Source organism: Alternaria alternata (genome assembly GCF_001642055.1).
Source record: "Alternaria alternata strain SRC1lrK2f unplaced genomic scaffold CC77scaffold_4, whole genome shotgun sequence".
NCBI lineage: Eukaryota > Fungi > Ascomycota > Dothideomycetes > Pleosporales > Pleosporaceae > Alternaria > Alternaria alternata.
This window is the reverse complement of record NW_017306193.1, coordinates 1,381,664-1,394,041: the sequence shown is the minus strand read 5'-3', so window position 1 is coordinate 1,394,041 and position 12,378 is coordinate 1,381,664. Positions and strand designations below refer to the sequence as shown.

At 53.5% G+C, this 12,378-nt stretch overlaps 5 protein-coding genes across 5 annotated transcripts; 4 read left to right on the top strand and 1 right to left on the bottom strand.

The window, feature by feature from the left end:
• The first annotated feature begins 966 nt into the window (after nt 1-966).
• CC77DRAFT_1017717 (hydroxymethylglutaryl-CoA synthase) lies at nt 967-3,164 on the top strand. The gene is made up of 4 exons (XM_018524465.1): nt 967-1,381; nt 1,471-1,573; nt 1,645-2,723; nt 2,780-3,164. The coding sequence occupies exons 1-4, from the start codon at nt 1,322-1,324 to the stop codon at nt 2,915-2,917; spliced, it is 1,380 nt and encodes a 459-aa protein (XP_018389539.1). The 5' UTR covers nt 967-1,321; the 3' UTR covers nt 2,918-3,164.
• A 214-nt stretch (nt 3,165-3,378) lies between these two features.
• On the top strand, nt 3,379-4,781 carry CC77DRAFT_1038512 (3-alpha,7-alpha,12-alpha-trihydroxy-5-beta-cholest-24-enoyl-CoAhydratase-like protein). The gene is made up of 3 exons (XM_018527119.1): nt 3,379-3,706; nt 3,795-4,161; nt 4,239-4,781. Exons 1-3 carry the CDS (start codon nt 3,575-3,577, stop codon nt 4,676-4,678), a joined length of 939 nt encoding a protein of 312 aa, XP_018389538.1. The 5' UTR covers nt 3,379-3,574; the 3' UTR covers nt 4,679-4,781.
• Nucleotides 4,782-5,145: 364 nt separating this feature from the next.
• Nucleotides 5,146-6,522, top strand: CC77DRAFT_983321 (hypothetical protein; the record flags this gene model as incomplete). The annotated part of the gene is made up of 2 exons (XM_018536141.1): nt 5,146-5,933; nt 6,012-6,522. Exons 1-2 carry the CDS (start codon nt 5,314-5,316, stop codon nt 6,520-6,522), a joined length of 1,131 nt encoding a protein of 376 aa, XP_018389537.1. The 5' UTR covers nt 5,146-5,313.
• A 540-nt stretch (nt 6,523-7,062) lies between these two features.
• CC77DRAFT_648308 (serine/threonine-protein kinase SCH9) lies at nt 7,063-10,270 on the bottom strand. The gene is made up of 4 exons (XM_018532620.1): nt 9,724-10,270; nt 9,349-9,484; nt 8,699-9,069; nt 7,063-8,651 (listed from the first exon to the last, which is right to left on the bottom strand). Exons 1-4 carry the CDS (start codon nt 10,092-10,094, stop codon nt 7,220-7,222), a joined length of 2,310 nt encoding a protein of 769 aa, XP_018389536.1. The 5' UTR covers nt 10,095-10,270; the 3' UTR covers nt 7,063-7,219.
• Nucleotides 10,271-11,392: 1,122 nt separating this feature from the next.
• On the top strand, nt 11,393-12,165 carry CC77DRAFT_1017714 (histone-fold-containing protein). The gene is made up of 3 exons (XM_018524464.1): nt 11,393-11,482; nt 11,533-11,792; nt 11,843-12,165. The coding sequence occupies exons 1-3, from the start codon at nt 11,434-11,436 to the stop codon at nt 11,963-11,965; spliced, it is 432 nt and encodes a 143-aa protein (XP_018389535.1). The 5' UTR covers nt 11,393-11,433; the 3' UTR covers nt 11,966-12,165.
• The last annotated feature ends 213 nt before the right edge of the window (nt 12,166-12,378 follow it).

Sequence of the window (12,378 nt, the reverse complement as noted above, 5' to 3'; positions counted from 1 at the left end):
TTGCCTGAATGGCTGCGAGCACACTTTTGCCCCTCTCGCGTTAATATACGGCTACTTTGGGACTGCCCGACCTTAATCATCTCTAATATTGGGACGGCAACTTCCACTACTGCTAGACAGAACACGTTCGACAAAACTATCGACCACTGCATTCTCCGCTGTTCAAGTAGGATCCAGAGTGCATCCCATATCCAAGACCAAGTTGTTTGGCAAGACAAGACAAGACATGCGGTGCTTTTATACACTCGCCTACTGGGTATGCGAGGCACGTGTTGAACATGTCATCTGCAGCGTCATCTGCCCAGGATGTCCCAGTCAGTTTTTCTGGTTGAATGTCAAGTAGTGGCACATTTTCCACTCTATAGAGCGGATAATTTCCATCTACTCCGAAAGACTATAGGTAGTTGACGCTACGGCTCTCGCTTCTTATGCTATCCCCATCCGTTGTGTGAATCTCGGATATCCTTATGTTGCTCGTAGTTCTGGCAGGAAGGAGTCGAATTCAGCAGTCTCGTCCGACTACTCCTGAGTATATCTGCTTCCATAAACACAACTCGTAACTCGGGTCTACAGGCAACAGTATTCTGTCCTGTTCTGCCGGTGCCAGATACCTTGCAGCTGCACCGAGTTGGAAGTTTCGCAGCCATCGTGACGCAACATTACGCATACCGTGGAGGCTGTGCCATGAGCACACGGCAAGTACTCTTCTTTCGGAGGGTATGAGGTTGCTAGGGGTGACTTGTTGCGATGGGCTGATGGTTCCTGAGTGCCTGACTAGCTAGTAAATCCCTGCATGCCAAGCGCGGCGGCGATAGGTGGTCGAGCGAGTACTTCTCCCGCTCGGATGAAAAGGGCCAACTCGCCATGTTAGCAGCATGGTCGTGTGAAGTCGGGATAAGGGCGAAGGAGCATGCGCGTCGTGTCAGAGAGAGCAAGGCGGCATGCACACTTTTCTTTTTCGTGGTATGATTGCCCCGCTATCAATACCCACGCCGGTCTTCGCAGCCAGACCCTGAATGCACCGAAAAGAATGTACCGAAAATCTCAGGGACTAGCAGACACAACAATCAAGCGCGTGGGCCGCTGTTGGCATTGTTGAGGGCTAACTTGTGCACAAAACCCGTTAATTCTCCCCTTTCGAGACTTGTACCCACGCGCGTACTAGCATTGCCACGAAACTGAACTGATAGCCGCTACTAAACTGCACCTTGCCATTGTCGCGTAGGATTTACTCGTCAAACTACTTAAGGCGGTGAACTCCCCTCCCTGGCCAACACACTCCCCTTCTGCTCCCCTCACAACATTCTGTACTCTTGCAAACATGGCTGCTCGTCCTTCCAACATCGGTATCAAAGCCATTGAGCTTTACTTCCCCAGCCAGGTATGTCGTCCATGCGGCAAGCGCGGTACTTGCCGTCCCAATGCTCGCGCGCTGCTTTGCAACAACGCATGCTAACAAGCCGTCCACAGTGCGTTGACCAGGCTGAACTCGAGAAGTTCGATGGCGTCTCTCAAGGCAAATACACCATTGGTCTCGGCCAGACCAAGATGTCCTTCTGCGACGACCGTGAGGGTGGGTTCAACATTTTCTGACTGCATGGCTACATGATACCTAGAGGCGAAACTGACACCTTCTCTACGCAGACATCTACTCCCTCGCCCTGACCACCGTCACCTCGCTCTTCAAGAAGTACAACGTCGACCCCAAGAGCATTGGCCGTCTCGAAGTCGGTACCGAGACTCTGCTCGACAAGTCCAAGTCCGTCAAGTCTGTGCTCATGCAGCTTTTCGAGGAATCTGGCAACTACAACATTGAGGGTGTTGACACCGTCAATGCATGCTACGGTGGAACCAACGCTCTCTTCAACTCCGTAAACTGGATGGAGTCATCGGCCTGGGACGGCCGTGATGCCGTTGTCGTTGCTGGAGACATTGCGCTGTACAAGAAGGGCAACGCCCGCCCGACTGGTGGCGCTGGATGTGTTGCCATGCTCATTGGTCCCAACGCGCCCATTGTCATGGATGCTGGCCAGCGTGGCTCTTACATCAGGCACGCATACGACTTCTACAAGCCTGACTTCACCAGCGAGTACCCCGTCGTTGACGGTCACTTCTCCGTTCGCTGCTACACCGAGGCTGTCGACGCCTGCTACAAGGCCTACAACGAGCGCGAGAAGACTCTCAAGTCGCAACAAAACGGAAACGGTGTCAACGGCAGCCAGGAGCTCGAGACGGCTCTCGACCGCTTCGACTACATGGCTTTCCACGCCCCCACCTGCAAGCTTGTAGCCAAGTCGTACGCGCGTCTGCTCTACAACGACTTCCTTGCCAACCCTTCCAACCCCATCTTCGCCGAGGTTCCCGCTGAGCTCCGCGACCTCGACTACGCCACCTCTGTCTCTGACAAGACTGTAGAGAAGGTCTTCATGGGTCTCGCTAAGAAGCGCTACGCGTCTCGCGTCCAGCCCAGCATCCAAGTCCCCACCCAGTGCGGTAACATGTACTGTGGTAGTGTCTACGGTAGCTTGTGCAGCTTGCTCGCCAACATCAGCAGCCAGGACCTCGAGGGCAAGCGCATCGGCATGTTCAGCTACGGAAGTGGTCTGGCCTCCTCCTTGTTCTCCTTCACCGTCAAGGGCAGCACCGAGAACATTGCCAAGCAGCTTGACATCCAGAACCGTCTCGAGAAGAGGCGTGTAGTCGCCCCTGAGGTCTACGATGAGGTAAGTCTCTTGAATCTTGATTCATCGTGAAGCACTCTACTAACACTTTCTTCCAGATGTGCAACCTCCGTGAGCAGGCTCACCTCCAGAAGGACTTCACTCCCAAGGGAAGCGTTGACACCATTGTTCCCGGCACGTATTACCTTACCGGCATCGACAGCATGTTCCGCCGCTCCTACGAGGTCAAGCAGTAGACGACCAATCTGCCACATTATACCCCCACAACTTCATTTCTTCCTTCGCTTGCATTCTGAGCATTTGCGGGAGTCATCTCCATGATTCAGCTTAGACTCGAAAGGTTGCATCATTTCACACTCGGCGTATGGGATTGTGGTCCCACTTTGTTGACCGTAGGGTAGTGTGAGGACGTGGTATCACGATATTACGATGGATGACAGGGATGGGAAGGATTATACAGGTATATTGTCACGATCTGCATGGAGGCATGACAAGAGTTTTGCCGCCTTAATATTGGCTTCTGATCGAAGCATCGACACTGTAGATAGACTAATATGATGTTCAAACTTGTAACATGGTCCCACAGCAAGGCAAAAGACTTATCCAAACCGACATCGGCATTGGCATTGGCATTGGCATTGGCATCCAAGACTCAGCTAATTAATCTTGAGTCGCATTGTTCAATACTAATCCTGTTGTGGAATTACTCAACTTGACCAATTTTGGACGAATCGAACCTCGGCTCAAACTCCAGCTCCGCGTCGCGATTGCCGCCCCGCTGCGAACCTGGAAGCTTACGACTCCAACTGAGCACCCACTTCTTCTTCAAACCAACCTGTCGTCCTTGTAGTCGCGCATTTCAATCAGCGTATATCATCATATCCACTTTCATCATGGGCAAAGAATTGGGTCCTGGCGTCGGCTTTGAGTTTCCCTCGTATGAGGTGAAATGGCTCAAGCGCGACCTGCTGCTTTTTGCGAACAGCATTGGCGCTACCTACCCAGATGAGCTACACTTTCTCTACGTAAGTATATCCAGTGGAATTAAAACCCATCCCCAGTCTCTATACACGCAAGCCACAAACTTTGTAATGCATCTAACATGTCCTGCAGGAGCTCCATCCCTCGTTTGCCGCCTTTCCGACTTATCCTATCATCCTCCCTTTCAAGCACACGGACCAAGAAGTCATTGACTTTTACGCGCGCAGCAATGCAGAGCCTATTGAAGGTGTTCCCAAGTTCGACACCAAGCACATCCTCGATGGCGAGCGCAAGATCCAAGTCCTCAAACCACTTCCTGTAACAAGCGATGGACGCAAGTTTGAGATCAGGAGCAAGGTACTCGGTGTTTATGACAAGGGCAAGGCTACCGTCGTGGAGACGGAACAACGCCTTGTTGATGCTGAGAGTGGAGAGACCTACACCAGAGCTGTAGGCAGTGGCTTCTACGTTGGCCAGGGCGGTTGGGGTGGACCGAAGGGTATGTCTTTCTCATGAAGCCTTCACAGCGCTAGTAATCTAACAAATACGGACAACGTTGAACTAACCCATCCACAGGACCCAAACAGCCCAACTACCCTCCACCCTCGCGTAACCCCGACCACACCCATGTCCATCAAACCACAATGGAGACAGCACACCTGTACCGTCTGAATGGCGACTACAACCCTCTCCACGCCGACCCTGAGCCAGGCAAGAAGATGGGTTTCGGTGGCCCCATCATCCACGGTCTGTTTTCCTGGAACATGTCTGCACATGCCATCTTGAAAGCATTTGGTGGCTCGAAACCTGAAAACTTGAAGGAGTTCCAGGCGAGATTTGCGGCACCTGTCAAGCCAGGAGACAAGCTGATTACGGACATGTGGAGGACTGGCGATATAAATGCTGACGGATTGGAGGAGATTAGGTTCATCGTAAAGGTTGAGGGAGGTAAGACTGTTCTCACCAATGGACGCGCGCTTGTCAAGTGCGAGGGTCAAGGCAAGGCGAAATTGTAGATAGACCTATATTCACTGCATTGCATTTTCAAGGATGTGCAAAGGCCATGTAGGTAGTGCTACGTATGAAACTTACTGAAATCAACTTGAAATATGCGCGCATACAAATATATACTTCATCTGGATAGCACCTCGGCAGCATGTCTAACATGCATCATAGGCGCCGAGACAGGCTAGATCCTCCGTCATCACACAGCAGCCCGCAGAGAGATCAATCTGATAAGATGAACATGCAGCTCACGTGAACAACAGGGATGTTGTTCTGCCGCGTCAGGGACCGAACTGAAGCACGAAACGCAAGACCATTTCGAGGTCGGTAAGCACGGCAGAAATGGCTTTTGGTATTTGCCTGATGGAGCAGGCCAAACTCGCACGAGGTTTCAAACTCAGTTGCGATGAAACACACTTCGAGTTGAGAAGCTGAGTTGTTAGAGAGAGAGGCCATTCTATTCACCTCTTCTTCCAAGCTTCGTATACGGCTACTTAGTCTTGCTGGGCATGAACTCTACTTCTCCTGTGTGCGAAAAGACGTTCATTCTCCCTTCCCATCGAGTAATCGCCCGTGGTTCAGTACAGCGACCAGCACGCAGGTACAACTCTCTGCCAATCGCGCATATTCACAACCAATCATCGCGATGCTCTTTACCCTCCCATCCGCCCTTCTCCCAACGCTCCTCCTCCTCTCCGACCCAACAACCGCCTACAAACCCCTATCAGATGCCTTCCTCCGCGCAATCCCCTCCCCAGACGCTGCGATCGACTACAAGGACGGCCCTCTTCTCGCTCCTCTCCTCATCCCCCGCGTTCCCGGCACCCCAGGCCAAATCCTCGCCCAGCAACATTTAGTCTCGTACTTCCAAACCGAGTTACCAGCCTGGAATATATCCTGGCAAAACAGCACATCCACAACTCCGACATCGCGGGGTGCAGAGCTGCCTTTTGCAAATCTAGTCGTAAAACGCGAACCACCATGGGTCAGCAAAGGACAAGCCAACCTCCTCACGTTGGTCGCGCACTACGATAGTAAACTGCAACCTAGCGGCTTTATCGGTGCGACAGATAGTGCGGCGCCATGCGCCATGTTGATGCACATAGCCAAAGTGATTGATCCATACATCCAGCGCATGTACGATGAGATGTCTGCGTTACAGGAGGGTGGTACGGTGGATATGGACATGGGGATTCAGATTCTATTTCTGGATGGTGAAGAGGCGTTTGAGAACTGGAGTGATACTGATTCGTTGTATGGATCGAGGTGCGTTCATTGTCATTCTCTGATTCTTGATCTTACTACTTCCCACTCACATGGTACATACTAACACAACCCTTGTAGATCCTTAGCACAAGAATGGGCCTCCACATCCAACCCCCCTTCTGCAGCATCGAAATTCTACCAAAACCGCACTCCACTATCTCAAATCTCGCTGTTCATGCTCCTCGATCTCCTGGGTAGCGCATCACCCACGGTACCATCCTACTTTCCCACAACGCATTGGGCGTACCGTCACCTCTCGACCATAGAATCACGACTCAGAGATTTGAAACTTCTCGAATCGAAGCCCAGCTCGCCTTTCCTACCTGATGTCAATGGGACCATGGGTAGTGGTGGTATCTCTGATGATCATTTGCCGTTTATGAGCAAGGGTGTAGAGATATTGCATGTTATCCCAAGCCCCTTCCCCAGGGTGTGGCATACCATGGAGGATGACGGGGAGCATTTGGACGGAGAGACAGTCAGAGACTGGTGTAAGATTGTCGGGGCATTTGTATTGGAGTGGTTGGATATGATGGAGGTATGGGATGAGCCCGGCGAGGGAACAGGTCAGAGAAGGTGGCTAGGATAGTTGAAAGCCATAGATGATACAAAGAGGATAAACATTTTAGAGCCGAATCATGGCGACATGTACGAAAAAGTGAACTTGATGTCTCATATAGTTATGTACAAAAAAGCTCGCCCATATCCATCATATCACCCCGACCCATGTCTCTTCGATGACGATGCGTATGAATTCATATCGTTAGTATGCCGAACGCGCAGAAAGACGTGCAAATACACGCGCATAATGCACAAAGAATGATAAATAAACAGCCTCGACTTGGCAAAGTACCATTAGAACTCCCACATTGAAAAAAGCGAAAGCAATGCACCAGCGCAATGCAAACCCATAGCCCAGCAAAGAAACATCGTGTCTACTGAAGCGTGGGAAACCGCAGCAACTTGAACTCATTCTGTGAAATCTTGTATTCGTAATCAATCGCGCGCTGTGTCAGGTCCCTGGCGTTGTCGTCGAGAAACATGTGGCGCACACCCTGTGTAATCGTGACCATGCCTAAAGTCGTGACAGCAGCGACCGATGGGGCAAATTAGTGAAGGACTAGAACGCAGTTCAGGTCCTGTTTGGTAGGCTCCGGGTATCCAAGAAAAGACTCATATCAATAGTACCGCCATGTACTGGTAAGATAGAACAAAGCAGAAACTTTTGTCGGGTCGTGGAGGAACCTAGGATCGAAGAGCAGGCTGGGTATGTGAGCGTATGCTCATCATACATCGAATTGGCCATGGTTGAAGACGTCGTGTTCGTTACTAGGAACGATGCCAGACATCCTGTCTCCGCGACCTGCGGGTCGATCCCAGTTGACTTCGTCTCCCTCGTCTTCATCCATTCGTTCCAGAGCATCATTCCTGTGCCTGTCGTTGCCAAATTGTTGCTCCATCGTACTTTGATCGGTAAAGGTGAAGCCAGCAAAGTTTGCTTGCATAGTTGGTGACAGCGGTGTGGATGCGGGGTTGACACCTGATGCCAAAGCAGCTGCGCGTGCGTTCAGAGAACCAGCGCCGTTTAGAGCATTGGTAAACTCCGGGTCGAAGTTGGAAACATCCAGCTCTCCCTTGAGCTTGGGCTTGAATGGTGGTACCACGTTCTTCTTGCCCAGCGCGTCCCAGTCGATGTCGGCAAAGAAGGGGTGAGCCTTGAGCTCCTCGGCATCGCGTGTTGCGCCAAGCCTGTGCTTGGGGTTCCTGTTGAGAAGTCCCTTGACGAAATTCCTACCTTCAGTGCTGAGGGCGTCCCGAGGGAACCTGACCTTTCCAAACGCGATGTTCTTGTACATTTGCTGGGTGTCTTCTGCGTAGAAGGGACTCCAGCCGCAGCACATCTCGAACACTAGCACACCAAGCGACCAGAAATCGACCATCTTGGTGTAGCCGTGTTCATCAAGGAGGACTTCAGGTGCGAGGTACTCTGTGGTTCCACAGAATGTGTTGGTCGTTGCGTTCTCGGTAAGGTTAGCCTTAGACAAACCGAAATCGCAGAGGGCGATATGACCGTTGGCGTCCAGAAGGATATTCTCGGGCTTAAGATCTCGGTACACGATGTTGTGTTCGTGCAAATGCTGCAGGGCTAGGATGAGCTCTGCAATATAGAACTTGGCACGGCCTTCCTGGAAACGGCCCTCTCTTTGGAGATGCCAGAAGAGTTCGCCTCCAGACATGTAATCAGTGACAAAATATAGATCTGAGGGTGTCTGGAAGGAGAACTTGAGTCCGACAATGAATGCCGAATCAGCCATGGCTGTCCGGACGAGGATGTTGCGTTCTCCAAGTGTGTGGGCGACCTCCTTCTTCTGCACAATGACCTTCTTGGACAGAACCTTCATAGCGTAGATGCGGCGAGTGTCCCGCTTGCGTACTTGGAACACTTGGCCGAATGTGCCCTTTCCGATGAGCTTGAGAATCTCAAAGTCTTCAGGACCGTAGTGCTTCTTCTCCACCTTTTGGAAGTTCAGCTTGAGGTGGATCTCTCCAGTGACAACACCTCCCTCGCCCTCTCGGGGCTCTAGCGGGAACCAGCCGTCATATGGCTCGCTGTATTCGACAAGGTTTGGGCAGAAGCGGACGTGGCCGAGGAAAGCCTCGCCGTTGGCCCGGTCGTATACGGAGATGTCGATTTCTGCATGGTCGCCCACAACGTCACTACAACCGTCAGCATCACTGTAGATGTAAGATGGTTAGCCACTTACAACATAGCCTCGTGCTCCCACTTGGGGCTTGTTACTTCCTCCAGGGAGCCATTCTCTCTGGGATCTGAGCTGTGTCCGCTGTTGCTGCTCTGTCGGCTCTTCATGGGGATGGCCATTGGAGTGCCCATCTGGCTCTCGGTCCGCTTCATCTGCATGGGTGGTCGCTTTGACTCATCGTGCCTAGGACCGTCTGAGATGTACTCAGCCCATTGGAACTGGCAGACAACGTAGGGGTCTGTGCTAGGGCGCAGACCACGTCCTTCAGAGATTGTGACTGCAAGCTTGCCCTTAGGGGCCACGACGGGAGCCGTCTTGCTCTCCTTGGACTCGTCGGAAGCGTTTGAGGCGCGGGACAGGTTCGAGGGCTTGGGCTTTGATTCTTGTGAGCGGGTGCGCGGTGTCTGGGGAGGTGTAGCCTGTTGCACCGGCGCAAAGTCGCCTTGCGTTAGCTTCTCCGTTTCACCAGTCAACTGCGAGGTTGAGGGAGTTCGGGAAGAGGCACTGGGGGTGGGGCTGGGCAGCATCTTGGGATGGGTGGGTGACTCTTGCTCCTTCTCTCGGGGGTCCGACACTTCAGAAGTAGTGACGGGTGCGGGGGAGGGGTTGACCGTGGATGAGGATTTCCGCGAGGGCATAAGAGAATCACGAACCTGGCCAAAGTAACTGTGCAGAATACCCGGCAGTCGCTTGTCCGTCGGGTCGGGCTTGGGTGTCGTGGCACCTGGGGGCGTGGAGCTAGTGGAGCCGATCTGGTCGTGTCCGTCGTCGTTGCTGTCGTTGGTTGCGCTATGGGGCGTTAGCAGTGATGAGGGCAGGAATCTCGATAAAGGCAAAAAAACGACGACGAAGTGGCGGTGAAAGGGTGGTGTGAGGGCAGGAGTCGTGTGTGCAGCGTCTGAGAAATGAACAGTGATGACCAAGCGAAGGGCTGTGAATGGTGCATCGTGGGCGGTGCGTCGTGGTGCGTGGGTGTGGTGCGTGGCAATATGCAAATGCGCAGTCTAAAAGGCAGGCATCTATCTTACCGTGTCATTGCTTGCCGCAGCAGGTCGGCAGCGCCTGACGAGGAGTTGCCTGTCGTGTGCTGGGCCATGGTGTTTTGCTGGCGGGTCGAGGGCGCAGTGCCGACGTTGAGCGTGGAGAGGGTGGGAACAACACTGCTCGACTTGTTGCGTAGATGGTGGCGGGGTCGAATGGTCTTGGTCGAGCTCTCCGAGGCGCGAGAGACTAGTCCGGGACGTTGCTGGAGGGCATCGACAGCGGAGCCTTTGGTGGGAGGAGGAATCTTGGTGGTTTCCCGGAGACTGCGTCGAGACGGGCTGCTGGAGTACGTGTCGCTTGTGGGAGATGTCGAGAGCGAGCTGTCTGCCGGGTCCGCAGTTGGGCGTGAAGTCATAATAATCCCTTGGGTCCTGGCTTGCTGCTCCGAGCGGCCTTAGCCCTAAACAAGCGCGTTGCAACGACTGTGCGAAAACTCTGCTCTAGCACTTTAACGGGGCAGGCTGTCCGAGTCCTTCCAGCCTGGAGGCGCGCGGGCGGTGTACAGCGGTACTGGGTAGACGTGTACTTTGGGACCGTGGGAGCGCCTGGGGGGTCTCTCGGGAAGTGTTGGAATCAAGACAGGTGCTGGAGCTCTGGTGCTGCTGCACTTGATAGCAGCGTCACCGGCAAACGAGTTAGGCAGACGCCGTGTAGCTCACTGAGCAGCAATTCAATTCACGCAGCCGGGCAACGACTCTGGATACATATCACCGCCCTCTACCAGCGTGATTGCATCTGCATTGCACCATTCCCCGGCCTAGCAGCGCCGCCGACGGTCCTCTCGTCCATAGCCCGCCGCCAGCCCGTCCACTCGTCCTCCGGTTTTCACCGCCACTGTCGTCTGTCTCGGCGAGCAGCAGCAGCAAGTCTACCAAAACCACACTTGAACAGGCCATCCATCTGTGTGCGCCAAGCAGGTGCAACCCGCTGACGTAGTTATCCACTGCCATTGCTTCTGCCGACATGTCACTGGGCCGGCTTCGCCCAAACCGGCCGGGAAGAGATACAGTCCCTGGCTAAGATCTCGGAGCAGGGCCCCTTCACTGCCAATCATCGCCTCCACTGCGCCGTAGCAGGTGGAGCACGAATACCCTCACATCAATGCTCAAGCCATTGCCTGCATCAAGCTCCAAGACTGTCGTTTGAAGAAAAGCCTCAACGCTCCACCCGTGATGCCACTGGCACATTAGCGACATGTGGCCCGATAGCACGAGATAGCGTCTGTGGAGCTAGCCATGCCATTACCTATCTATACTATCTGAGCCTTGCTCGACCCGACTAATACAAACTGCCCAGGCGGCATGCAGCTATACGAGCAACATGCTCCTCTCTTATGTGCACCCTGCGTAGCTTGCTTCTGCTACATGTCAGAGGCAAGACACCCATGACATGACCCCAAAGGCTGCTGCGAATCCTCGACGACACGACCTAGTGCTGCACATGGCTTGCTGGAATAAGAATGACTTCATACTCGATGCTTCACAAGGCTGTCATGGCCGTCATGTCGTGTTTGCTGCCTGCCGTCGTTACACAATCAATGTTCCTGCCTAGGCAAAGGGTCCTCATGATGCCCCAGCTCGGCCAAACAGCCGGCCCGTGCGGTCTATTTGCATTTCTTACTTAGCAGCGCTGCAACCACGCGCAATACCGAAGCTCAAAGCCAACACCATACCGCTGCCGCGCACCCAACCACCATGTCTGACCGCGAGTTTGGCGGCAACGACGATTTGTCGCTGCCCAAAGGTCGGCAACTTCAAACTTGCACCGCCCCGTAAATGCTAATGCGCCCCCAGCGACCGTCCAAAAGATTGTGCAAGACATCCTCGCCAGCGAGCCTGGCATGACGTTTGCAAAAGATTCGCGCGACCTCTTGATCGAATGCTGTGTCGAGTTTATCACCCTCATCTCGTCTGAAGCCAACGAAATCGCCGAAAAAGACGCCAAGAAGACGATAGCTTGCGAACACGTCAAGGCTGCCCTGGAAGAGCTGGATTTTGGCGACTACGTCCCAGCCATCCTCGAGGTGGCGCAAGACTACAAGAAGCAACAGCAGGTAGGATGACGAGGGTGCAGGTTACGCGACCACTAGCTAACGCGGGGCAGAATCGAGAAAAGAAGCAGACCAAGATCGAGCAGAGCGGCATGACCGAGGAACAGCTCATCGCTGCGCAGGAAGAGCTCTTCAAGAACGCTACGAGCAAGTTCAACGCGCCGCCTGCGCAGTAGTGCTGCTTCCCGTGAACGACTTGTACGAATAATGGCTTCAGTTGCGCGGCGTTTGATGGGCATTGCGAAGGCGCGAGGCAGGCGTTTGGCTTAGATTAGGGATACATCAAGGGCATTCAGGGTGTACGGGCCGGCATGTTTCAAGCATAGAAATAGGCGTTATCCAAGGGACATGCAAGCCCGGAAGGCTACAACACGGAACTCGTAGTTGTCGCGACAGCAGATATTCTATTCTATCCGCATGCATTCACACGTACTCGCTTCCTACTGATTCGTGACGGCGCGCCCAGAGCAAGAGGCGCATGTGTTTCGCGGCCAATGACGTCGGGGTTGGGCCCACACCCCGCGTGGCCAGTAGCCGCATCCCACCTACAGCGCTGCCCACTACTGCCTATCTCCCGAACCACTACCCA

What these genes read in the sequence shown, in the direction of transcription:
- CC77DRAFT_1017717 (XM_018524465.1), top strand. Translation starts at nt 1,322, where the DNA reads ATGGCTGCTCGTCCTTCCAACATCGGTATCAAAGCCATTGAGCTTTAC. An exon ending in AGCTTTACTTCCCCAGCCAG is followed by an intron (nt 1,382 to 1,470) that starts GTATGTCGTCCA and finishes AGCCGTCCACAG; the next exon opens with TGCGTTGACCAGGCTGAACT. An exon ending in CTTCTGCGACGACCGTGAGG is followed by an intron (nt 1,574 to 1,644) that starts GTGGGTTCAACA and finishes TTCTCTACGCAG; the next exon opens with ACATCTACTCCCTCGCCCTG.
- CC77DRAFT_648308 (XM_018532620.1), bottom strand. Translation starts at nt 10,094, where the DNA reads ATGACTTCACGCCCAACTGCGGACCCGGCAGACAGCTCGCTCTCGACA. An exon ending in CTGCGGCAAGCAATGACACG is followed by an intron (nt 9,485 to 9,723) that starts GTAAGATAGATG and finishes AACGCCCCATAG; the next exon opens with CGCAACCAACGACAGCAACG. An exon ending in TGCACAGTTACTTTGGCCAG is followed by an intron (nt 9,070 to 9,348) that starts GTTCGTGATTCT and finishes CAAGAATCAAAG; the next exon opens with CCCAAGCCCTCGAACCTGTC.
- CC77DRAFT_1038512 (XM_018527119.1), top strand. Translation starts at nt 3,575, where the DNA reads ATGGGCAAAGAATTGGGTCCTGGCGTCGGCTTTGAGTTTCCCTCGTAT. An exon ending in ATGAGCTACACTTTCTCTAC is followed by an intron (nt 3,707 to 3,794) that starts GTAAGTATATCC and finishes CATGTCCTGCAG; the next exon opens with GAGCTCCATCCCTCGTTTGC. An exon ending in CGGTTGGGGTGGACCGAAGG is followed by an intron (nt 4,162 to 4,238) that starts GTATGTCTTTCT and finishes ACCCATCCACAG; the next exon opens with GACCCAAACAGCCCAACTAC.
- CC77DRAFT_1017714 (XM_018524464.1), top strand. Translation starts at nt 11,434, where the DNA reads ATGTCTGACCGCGAGTTTGGCGGCAACGACGATTTGTCGCTGCCCAAA. An exon ending in CGATTTGTCGCTGCCCAAAG is followed by an intron (nt 11,483 to 11,532) that starts GTCGGCAACTTC and finishes ATGCGCCCCCAG; the next exon opens with CGACCGTCCAAAAGATTGTG. An exon ending in ACTACAAGAAGCAACAGCAG is followed by an intron (nt 11,793 to 11,842) that starts GTAGGATGACGA and finishes AACGCGGGGCAG; the next exon opens with AATCGAGAAAAGAAGCAGAC.